The sequence below is a fragment of the Macrobrachium nipponense genome, chromosome 40 (assembly GCF_015104395.2).
Source record: "Macrobrachium nipponense isolate FS-2020 chromosome 40, ASM1510439v2, whole genome shotgun sequence".
NCBI classification, from domain to species: domain Eukaryota; kingdom Metazoa; phylum Arthropoda; class Malacostraca; order Decapoda; family Palaemonidae; genus Macrobrachium; species Macrobrachium nipponense.
In genome coordinates, this window is record NC_061101.1 from 57,546,894 (window position 1) to 57,558,859 (window position 11,966).

The following is an 11,966-nucleotide window of genomic DNA, read 5'->3' on the forward strand; positions in this document are numbered from 1 at the left end:
AATTATAAGAGTAACACCGACTTCTTGTAGACATCGCCAGCAAACTCAGAGGAATGTCTTTCGAAGATATAATGACGTAACTTATGACGTCATTAACTTGCCTCCTTCTCGATGGATATTTGTGAAAAAGTCTCTGGCAACAATGAATACAACCAATACTCCTTGTTTACACTTTGTGTAGTAGTAGTAGTAGTAGTAGTAGTAGTAGTAGTAGTATATAGGATTTATGCCAGGAGGTCGACTTTTAGAATCCTTGAAGAAAAGGGTTACCACAATATGGAGGACTGATAACGTTAGTTACATTTGACAATGTCTTCGAGGGTTGCGTGAGAGAGAGAGAGAGAGAGAGAGAGAGAGAGAGAGAGAGAGAGAGAGAGAGAGAGAGAGAGCGTCGTTGGGTTGAGAGTATATAGGTGTTTTCGTATGTTTGATGTAATCGTGTTTCGTGTTTAGTGTTGCTGTATGATAGTATGTAAGTGCGTTTGTGTTTTTCTGAAGAGTGCGAGTGAGCGAGGGATCGTAATTGGTGGATGGATAATAAGGAGTGGTTTGATGGCGGGCATAAGCGTCTGGCTTGTCTGTTGGAGAAGTCACCGAGTTTGTCAATGGCGATCGTCCGTTAGAAGAGTCGTAAGGAGTCGGTAAGCGGGAAAAGGTGGTCAGTCAGAAGTAGCCAGTGTTTTTTGGTGTTTTCTTTATTGATATTGATGCTGTGTGATTGTTGTGTGTGCGTCTGTCTGGTGGTTGTTGAGCTGAAGAGGTTTGTTGTACTTGATTTGTGTTTTGGTGGTTCGTGAGTTGTCTGTTGGAGACAGTGTTGGTGGTTGTGGTGGAGCTGGGTTTGAGTTGTCGTATAATTTGTCATGTTTCAAGCTGTTGGTATTTGTTTACGTAGTGATTGGGGTGCTGTTTTTGAGTTGTTGTCTGGTTTTGGTGCTTGTCTGTCTTTGGTAGTGAAATTCAGCAGTTGTTGTGTCTTGCCGACTAGCCTATATCCAGCGGACGGCACAGCGCCTAGCCCTGAGTATCTAGAGTCTGAGGTGAGTACATGTGTTTGTGTTTTGTATTTGGTAAGCCTATATTGTCTTGCGTGCAATTAGTAACGTGGAGAGGAAATTGTGGCAGAGGGAAAGTTCGATAGTCGGTACTACTAAAGTAACCGTGGGGAGATTTGCTTGCTTGTGATCCAGCCACAACAAGTAGTCCGAGAAATTACTTTCTATCACTATTTCTCCACTGAAAAATTATATGATTAAAAATCAATTAACAAAGTGAAGAAAACTTTGGCATTTGTCTTAACTCCTTTGATATTTTTCCTAATATGACAGTGACGATCATTGTAATAAATAGAGCATATATAATTATCTTTCTGTGCCTTATGGAAGTCAACAAATGACGAAAACTTGGTAGCCTTGGATGTCCGGGTGTACTCCTTACCCAAAAAAGGGCCCTATTATTCATTTACTCATTCAAGCTTACGTAGTGTTTGCCATGGGCCTCCTCACTTCTAAACAACTGTGTAAGTTGAATCACAAAAGCTGTCCTGCAATCACGGGAACAATGACGTATCATAGCCGCCAGTCTTGAAGCCCTGACAAAGTACAAATATTCATTCAGAATTTCAGAGACAGCTGTTTGTCGTCATCACCTTGTGGGAGGAGTTGGGACGATGACTTATCATAACCACCATTCTTGAAGCCTTGACAAGAAACAAATATTTATTCAAAATTTCAGAAACAGCTGTTTGTCGTCATCACCTTGTGGGAGGAAGTTGGGACGTCAGTTTACGTCACGTACTATAACTTTGAGCCCATACATTAGTCTCCACTGGCTTCGGCTAATTTATTTTACTCTTGTGAATATACTTTTTTCTAATATAAGTAATTAAGAATGCTGCCGAAAATCAGGTAGGGATGTAAAGTATACTATGGCTAAGTAATATCTTTGTCAAATTCAAAAGAAAGAGGTTATTCAGGAAAACACAGAGACAAAGGCTCTGAATCTCATAGGAGCCACAGTAGTTTTTAAGATCTGAGGGCGGACAGAAAAAATGCGGACAGACAGACAAAGCCGGCACAATGGTTTTCTTTTACAAGAAACTAAAAGCCAATGTGGGTGCATTAGGAACATTAAAATCAGTTAAGAAATTATATATTTGTTTAAAAAAAAAAAAAAGCTTGACAGGAGATTTCTTGGTGGAAACCAAATTATCTCATCTACATACCTATGAATGCTAATTTAAGACAGTCTTTCTATTTTAGATCGTATTATTCTAAAATGTTTTTTTGAATAAGAGCATCGCTCATTTCGTCTCGACAGTCCAAGGGAAGACTAGAACTTGAGCACTACCTTTCCTGATTTCATAATAATGTAATTTTTAACTTTTCTGACCTTCAGCTCACAAAGAGAGAAGAATTTTTAATTCCTTTCGGACTTGGGTTCTGTCTTCCATGTTTTAAACCACCCTATCATCAGTTCCTTGGGGTGTTGGAATCTGTCTTCTCCAAGGTAACTTCTTTTCAACTGACATTAATTTGCCCACGATACCTTCAACAATCTAACAACTTGTTGGACACCTTGTTTTCAAAATACAAAACTTGCACATTCTTGAAAAATCTTAGTAAACTAGATTATATTATTTCTTAACCTTCCCTTCATTCTAGGCCACTCTTTTATGACAAAACTCGTGGATTTACATATCAAACGCGAGTTCTTTAGTGAGGCAAGACTAACATAACATGGTCTGTGAACACTGTCGAATGCCTCTCATAAAGCCATCAGAGGAGGATTTTTAGAATCCATATAGTTCAGCCCAATATGCAGATATATGTTATTTACGTTTCCTTTCCATTTACTCTTTTTCTACGATATTATTACATTACGTGGAAGCATACATTGCAGGTCAATGGTGTGCTTAGGCTTGTATTTTATTGTTGCTTCATTTTAAGAAATGATAAATGGAGTACAGCGGAGTATTAAAATTTTTCAATGATAAAGCTGATTTTCCCCCCTGCTTCTTTTAGTTCCGATAACGATAACAAAGCCTTTAAACTGAATTTTCTACTATGAACAGGAAGTGTCCCAGATAAAAGATTGCTATAACCATTTTCTATTAAAACGCAACGTACGTTTTCTTTAAGAACGTTTCAGGGGGACCATGTTTATTCTGCCTTGATTTACCCATGTGATTGGTTTTCAAGCGTGCTCTGTTCGACACGTCTTTCTTCGTCCACTTTCAAATTATCATTGCTTCTTTTATATACACGTACACTAAAACCTCCCTTAAAGACCACTTCGATATAAATACCACATCAAAATTTAAGACCACATTTCAACAGACCCATTTAAAATAATGGTGTCTCGAGTTTCGCATTTTCTTCAAATATCAGTTTACGCGCTTCTAGACATTACGACGATTATTATTGGGCCTTTAAACGCCATTTAAATATGAAAAAATATAAATCAAATTTAAGCTGAGAACTCTTCCTTAATAACAATGCCTTAATATAAAAAATATCTTTACAAATAAAAAAGTTATTGAGAGTTCCGTAAGTTCCGGGTTTCGGCGCCATGGTTCCGGGGAATGAACTTAGCCATCGTAACCCTTGATGGTGGACCATTTTAAACCTTCAATTGTTCTCAATTCAGGATGCGTTGCTCTCGTTTAGGTTCTGTCATGAAACCAATATTTTTGTTTAGCATTCTTTAAGCGCAAATCATATACATTTTTATATATCTTTTACTGGGAAGATAAATCTATAATTGAATAGGAGAGAGCCCTCTACCACAGGTGTTGGACAGAGATGTGTACAGGGAAAGTTTGAGGAGACTGAAAACACAAATGAATATTCATGGTTTATTAAGGAGTAATATACCAGCGGAATACCTTTCATACCCTTCTTTTATAAAATCTCGTTTGGTTCGGCATATACAACGGGGGTCTACCTACATAATTCGTCAATGAAATCAGTTTTAGGCAAACATGTTTGAACACTGCATTCATTGGCAGTATATGTTGAGGTCACTTTTAAAGATTCTGATCTCATTCAGTGGAAAGTTCCATTGATTACTTTTTCCATTGTGTCAAAAATCTGACTGCAGTGCTGTTGTGCTACAGCTTTTGCAACATATTTAGAGTTATATAACAGATTGAGTATTAGTCGTCCTCGGAAGGAGTGGAAGAAATAAGCAAAGTTTTTTATATCTGTACGATGGAGTGACAGATGTCGTTTCAGAAGATAAGGCCTTACATAAGGTCCATCATCAGTCAATAGATCTGTTACATCTCCTAAATTAGAAAATACACAGTCGATTTGCATTGGGTTGGCTTGATAGAAGATATCATCATAGCTCTGGTCTTTCTTGCTACATAACTTTATGTAAGCCATTTGGAAGAGAATAGATTCGTTTTCTAAGTCGCGATGAAGATCTCGATGGAGAGTTCTAGCAAAGTCCCAGAACTTTCCACTGAGGTCCCTTGGCACGTCTGTCCATAAATTGAGTGGCCCACGGGCATGACACCCCATGGCGTCAGAACAGTCTCCAGTCCAGTAACGCCGCAAGTTAATGATGTGGCCATTACACATCTTATAAGAATTTTGGATGTTATTTTTCTCCACCAACAAAGTGACGATGGATGCATCGGCAAGAGCTGCAAAGGCAGAATGAATGGATACACCTTCAGCTTTACATCTGCTGATAAATCTTTTAGTTGTGTTTTTGTCTAAGACCCGTGTCAAGTTACAAGTTTTGTCTTCTCCTTCAGGAGGAGGTTCAACTGTCAAAAGTAGAGGAATTTCAACGCCTTTTTCCTCCGCTCTTGAAATAAGCTCCTGCTTTAGAGATGGATCATTTTGAATGGCAGTCATTTTCAGAGCCACTAACTCCTCTGTTTTTGTATCTGATACAAAGTATCCAATGTGTTCTTCGTCACTTATTGGCTTATTAGCTATGACGTCATTAAGAATTTTGATGAGACCTCCACAGACCTTCAACATAGACAGTCCATCTGTGATTGCGTGGTGTACGCCAATAAACAACTGAGAAGTATGAGCAAGGTCTTTATCCAAGGCCAAAGAATCAGCATCAGTGTCTAATAACAATCTTGCACACCATAAAGGTCCTTCCTCTGAATTGTACTGGTAAATGTGGAGGAGATCCGTTATGTAATCAGGTCCAACATCTTTCACCACCTATAAGAGAAAAAATATTGAATAATGACATGACCGTTGTAGCTTCTTGAATGCTTTTGAAATCCATTACACCTAAAAAAAGAAAAGATTATTGCCAATTCAACTTTCTACTTCCCCAAAAAATATAAAGATGATGTAATGTTATTACTCACTCTTGATTAAAGAGATGTTTTCCTTGCCTTGGTTTGCCTGATTACCATTCTAGTTAAAGAGTAGATATGTGGAAAACAAAGAAATTGAATTGTTTTCAAATGAATATAATCGTAGGTGTAATTGTATATCAAATAAACCTGAATGAAAGAAACATGTACTGTGCTAGCATTACTATAAAAAGATGTATCTTATATGTTATGAAGGCCTAGACTTTACAAATTACCCACTGCTTTAATTCTGTGAAATGCAAAATGAGCGCAATATATTTCTTTTAGTATCAATGTCCTCGACCTTTATTTCAATTTTCCTACAAAGAATCACTAGGAACTGTTTCCAAGTACATAATTATCTAAGAGTGTGAACCCACAAATGTCAGTGGTAAGCCACATAATCATCTCCAGTTTTTGGGGAATTCAGTCAGTCTCTGTTGTAAAGACCTGTCAGAAAAACTGTGTGATATGGTCATGGGAAACAATATCTTCAGCACGATAAGCTTGGCCAAAAGTTTCTCATCCAGAAACTTGATGTCACATTGTTGCAATGTCATGGCCAATCATAAATCCTTGATGGGTGCTGGTTTGTCGCAAATAAAGCAATTCCTTCTTTCTTATTTAGATTTCTGTGCTTCTTCACCTGCCTTTGGGTATTGTGTGTGAAGTTTGCCCATGGGTCAATAAACTCTTTTATCTTGTACAACGACTAACTTTACCTTTCCAGTTTAGTGGTTTTGGACTTGATCATACGTCATTTTTCGTGATATCTTGCTTTGTCCTTTTCATAGATCTGCAGAATTCCTTCAACTTCGTTTAAGCCTTTTGGGATCAAATGGTATGAGCATTACATTTAAGTTGTAAAACTCAGGAATGTTTGCAACAGGGGATACATAGCCAGCACCAGATGAACCCACTAATCTTGGCATAAGCAACAAGGCTTCTGGTTAAGTCTTACTACCTCCCCTTAGGAAAGACTTTGATTTCCAAGAGTGTGCTAGTATTGCTTTTGTTCTGTAGGACATGGGTTTATCATTTTACCACCTACGCAACACATTTAGATATGGGATACAACTAGGCTCAAATATGTTATAATCCTACCCCTAGCCTGATCATTCATCCAGAACACTGCAGCCCTTGCTCTCCCGCACTAGTACATCCTGTCATTTCAGGTGTACCTGTGGAACCAGGAGAGCTAATAGTATATGTTTACCCTTAGCTAGCACTGAACCCCATGCTAAGTCTCACTGCTATACTGTCAGCCAGTGTGCCCTGATAATGCACTGACACTACTACAACATTATACTGTAACATTGAGCTAATTGCCCATTTTTATATGATGAAAATAAGTTAAGAAGGTCTTAATACATTTCTAACCTACCAAAAATAAACTGATCAAGCTTAAGTTACCCCAGACCTACTTATTACCTAATTTTTTACCGCCTCTATGATCTTAAGTACAAAGTTTTGGCTTTTTAGAAGTCATTTTGGATATAGTGACAGCCATCTTGGATGTTTCAAGGTAACAGAATTATGATTCTCAGTACTTTAAGACTTGCTTTCAAAATGTCAGTGTAAACTGAGAGGGACTGAGGAATTCCAGTGTGATTAAGCAAATAAAGGTCAGTCTTCATACATTCACAGGAAGCCAATTTGAAAACCTGACATCCATCTTGGAAAATGGCAAAATTCTGTGTGGGCGGAGGTTGATTATAAAGAAGGCCAAGAAGAATTGTTGCGCCGATTTTCATCCCATACCATTTTTATGACTGACGAAGTAGAAGGGAAAATTTCAGTTAAAACTACATTCTTGGCAAAGTGGTCTGACAGAAATTCATGTCTTGAAGCATGACTTCTATATTTGCTGTTGACCAAAGTCAGAGGAGTTTCAATGATATGAGAGCACCATAAGTCACAGATGATCCCTTTCTATGAAATTGAATTCTGTGGACTTTTCAATAATGGTGAACTGGAAGTGCTGGCTCTCCATTACAATGTAGTCTATTGCTTACTTTTCATTGATATATGTAGACCAGTTGTAATCAAAACTTCAGCTTGTGAAGATCACATTAGTAATACTGAGGAAAGACAAGGGATCAGAGATAATTAGTCACCTCATCACATGTCATGTTATTGTCTTCAAGCACCACCTTGAGTCGAGATTTAACCAGTGATTGAGATGTCTTCTACAAATTTTTATTCATTAAATAAAGAGTCAGACGTCAAACAGTTGGTATTCTGAAGTCCTCAGCTTTCTTAGATAACGAATTTTTTTTATCTTATGGCTAAACTAACCGGAGGCTCCCCGAGATGGAAGGCCATATGCAGAAGCTCTTTTATCTCTTCATCAAACATGAGTGTCATTCACCACTTAACCACTAAAATTGTAGCCAAGCTCTTTGGAACATAGTAGACAGAGGTCATTTGAGAGTTTCAGAACATAATTTTCTTGGTACCCATTACTTTTCAGCTTCAATTCATATTTCGGACCAGTTTTCTGTTGATCATTTCAATTCCAAGTAATTTAAATTAGAAATGTAATGTATGTGAGCCAATGGTGTTCAATATTCAATTTTTAAAGCTATGTTCTCATACCTTAAAATCAATGTCCTCCGTATCCCTGTATCGAAGCCACGTTTGGCCATCACGTTGGCCAAAGCAGATTTGGAATGCTTGACACTTCCTGTTGAGTGAGAAATAACTTAATACATAAGCACGAAGAACTAACAGGAAGAGAAAATGTTCTTTTTGTGATATTTTTGTGGGACGATCACAGACAACAAATACCTTTGGAAATGAATCAGTGCGGTTTTCACGTGGCTCTCTTGTAGAGGCTGGATGCTGCTCAGACTTAACTGGTAGGCCAATAAGAAGCTGCCTCTCTTATGAGAAATTTCGTGCAGTTTCTCCTGATCAGACGCTTTGCAGACCCACTTGTCGTCCTTCGTTTCCATATTCAGTTATTGCCAAAATAAGTGTCAGGCTTGCTAGCTTGAATCGCTGAAAAGAAGTGGGACATCAATTACTGTACTATTCATCTTCTTGTATCATAAACGGTTTGGAATCTTAATGAAATAACTCACTGACAATTTACTAATAAGACAAAATACAACATTTAATTCAACAAACTGCAAAAGAAAAAAAATTACCGTTTCCTATTTTTGAAGGAAATAATCGCATGGATGAAACTCTTGTGTTACATGAAGTCTATCTTAAAGGCAATGAATTAAAACAAACCATGTATTCCCCCCTCCGGAAAATTCGAGCTATAGATTTTAGTAGGTTCAGTGGCTACACTACATGAGTCCATTTATTTCTTGTTTATATACTATACTATACACAACAAGACCTCTCATGTTTCAATCAAGGACCGTAACAGTAGGTGATACATCGTATGAAAACTCAGAATAGGTGTTCGAAGTGGGTCGAATATTGCTAGGCTATGAAAGGTTTAGTCTCCTTTCCTATATTTGATGGTAAATATCTTATGATATTCTCAAGGACGCGTTCATTCGTGCTGTATTGGATATTTAGCTACATATCTATAAAGACATTTACCCATTATAGCTATGTGTAACTTGCATGCTAATCATGCATGCACGATGCATAAATAAAAGTCAACTGATAACAATCATTCTCGCTTAACAATTGCGTCAACCACACTCATAGAGCAACACTAAGTCCTTTGACGCACATCTTGCATTTCTGCAAAAAAAAAAAAAAAAAAAAAAAATTGCTTTTGGGAAATGTGTATTTTATCAACTCTGCGAGTGGCCTTTAGAGTGCTTTGTGAGAGGCTGCCAATCTTATCAACTACAATCTTTCAGTCCTCTGCCCTCAACAGAGACCAAGAGAGAAATGTGCAACACGCGCTCATCCATCACTGCACCTGTTTTCAAGCGACTTACCCATCTTACAGGCAGTTGCTGTTCAAAACAGAATTCATGACTATTCCATGTTCTTACTGCAGTGGCATCTTTCAGGATGCTGATAAGGTACTTAAATTAAGCATATCTGAGTTTAACCAGACCACTGAGCTGATTAATAGCTCACCGAAGGCTGGCCTGAAGGATTACATATCTTCACGTGGCTAGGTACCAATTGGTTACTCAGCAACGGGGCCTACAGCTCATTGTGGGATCCGAACCACATCGAGAAATGAATTTCTATCACCAGAAATAAATTCCTCTGATTTCACGTTGGCAGAGCTGGGAATCGAACCCGGATGGTAAAGTACCGGTTCGAGATAAAGATTACAATTACCTAAAAAGTAGATCCATTTCCATGGCAATGGAACGATTCAAACGATGGCTGGAGGCGATACCATCATAGCAGGAGATGGTACAGAGGTGCAATGAGACAGTCCTCGATGAATGTATCAGCTGTTTCAGTATTCTTGACGATAGGACATCCAACAGAAGGCCAGCATTCGTTTCCAAGGAAGAGACCAGACCGCCTTAGCAAAATTAATGGTGGCCAAAATGTACCAAGCTACCACCTTTAGTCCTATAATCTTGAAAGAAAAAACCAGCGATGCCCCAAGGGCGCGTTCTTCACCTGATGCAATTGACCTGGAGCCTTATTTGATTAGACGACGAATCCGAACACGGGACTGATGCCCCCTCAGCAGAAATGGTAGTCGGCGAAACCATCTGTGTTCCCAGGGAGTTCTTCCCTGCCTACAGCACCAGCCCACGGCTAAAAGACCTATCAATACTTCGCAGTCACCTGAAATCACTTCTTTCACATGTACACAACCTTACAAGGATACGAAGGGAAAGTACATCTCAAGCCATTTCAGAATTTCCTTTCTAAATCAATGTGAAACTTTTTTTAATTATCAAGGAGATGCTACATTGCACTTTTGTTCTAATATATGCACACATACATACAGTACATGCACACACACACATACACACACACACACACACACACACATATATATATATATATATATATATATATATATATATATATATATATATATATATATATCACAAGGCGGAGAGGTAAAGGCATGTCTCAGCGTCTAAAGATTTATTGCCGACGTTTCACATCGCTTCGATGTTTCTTCAAGGCTGGGGAATTGATAAGAATGCACACATATAAGACTTGTCTCCAATAAAGCACGGTACAATATTTAAAATTAAACAGTAAAACATTTAAAATGTAAAAATTACTGTACAATAAAACACTATGTTGGAGAGACAACCAGAGTAACTGAAGGACAGAGCGAAAAAAAAAATACACAAAACTGTACAAAAGACAAGAGACTGAGAACTGAATCAAACAAACAAGCAGTTAGGCTATGAACAACTGAACTGACGAGGACTGGCCATTTAAATTCGGTACATTGGTTTTAATGAGAACGGATTCTAATGTTAAAAGCTCATCATCTTAATTGGCTGATCCCACAATTTTAAAATCACCGATGTCCAAGCGGGAATCCAGTTATCAAGCGTCCGTAATCACTCTATTACCTGTCGCTTACACACACACACACACACACACACATATATATATATATATATATATTATATATATATATATATATATATATATATATATATTGACTATACCTTCATGTGCCCATTTCATGCATTTTGAGATATCAAGGGCAAAAATGCTCCTTATTTGCACCGTTAGTGCGTTTGTCACGTTCTGTATCGAATTTGATTTTAAGATTATGACTTTGGTATAGACTGCGAAACATCTGAACTAAGCCTAGCTTTTTTTATGGGCAACAATAATCCATAAGTTTGCTTCTTTCCACGTCGGATAAAGACGCAATAAAGCACAACTAGCACTTACTTGCTTGCTTGCTCGGGTGTCTCTCACGCGTTCCACGAGTAGACTCGTCAGGCATAGTATATATAATCGTGGCCTTGGGCTCAATCACAAGATTCAACACCAACTGCAACGTTTTATTCAATCATTTATTTCCATAAATTTTAGGATTTTTCGGACGATTTAGCAAACATTTTGGTTTCTTCGTTACGTCTACTTTATTTCACAGAAGTGAAAGATTTTTACAAGAGTTTTTTATATTTTTTTTTTAACCAGAGAAAATATGTTACCTTGCAACTGCGAGCCGTTTAGTAGAAGTAGAGTAGGGACAGGTGTCCACTTGTCTTTTTATGAAGACTTATAAGTTACCTAAAGGGAGCGAATTCAAGATTACAAAGACATATTACAGAATATGGTGGTATCCGTATTGTACTCATCTTTAGTAACTGCAGATTCATTATTATAATGATTCTCTTTCTCTCTCTCTCTCTCTCTCTTACTTTGTCGGAACATTGAAGATGTGATCCTAGATTTGTTTCATAACTTTAACTCTTTACGTCTAACCTTCAGATAGTTATAACCTTCAAAATATATCAAGACTCATTCACACATATCAGTTATTGAACCTGATTATCCTAACAGACATACTGCAGTGTCTTGACACTGGACTACCCAGGGTTGCCAGATCTGAAGCGCTGAAAGTAGCGAGTTGGCAATAAATGAACTAGCTCACACCCTTTTTATGATGATTTTATTTAATGGTATCACTACATTTGTTGAAGAAGAAATGTCATACCTGAGTAACCTACCAGTAACTGGGGCATGAACTGTAAATATGGGTGTG

The 11,966-nt window shown here is 37.8% G+C and overlaps 1 protein-coding gene across 1 annotated transcript; it reads right to left on the reverse strand.

The window, feature by feature from the left end:
• Positions 1–3,842: 3,842 nt before the first annotated feature.
• LOC135212173 (uncharacterized) lies at positions 3,843–11,255 on the reverse strand. The gene is made up of 4 exons (XM_064245608.1): positions 11,147–11,255; positions 8,123–8,335; positions 7,931–8,018; positions 3,843–5,192 (listed from the first exon to the last, which is right to left on the reverse strand). The coding sequence occupies exons 2-4, from the start codon at positions 8,287–8,289 to the stop codon at positions 4,047–4,049; spliced, it is 1,401 nt and encodes a 466-aa protein (XP_064101678.1). The 5' UTR covers positions 8,290–8,335; positions 11,147–11,255; the 3' UTR covers positions 3,843–4,046.
• Positions 11,256–11,966: the final 711 nt, after the last annotated feature.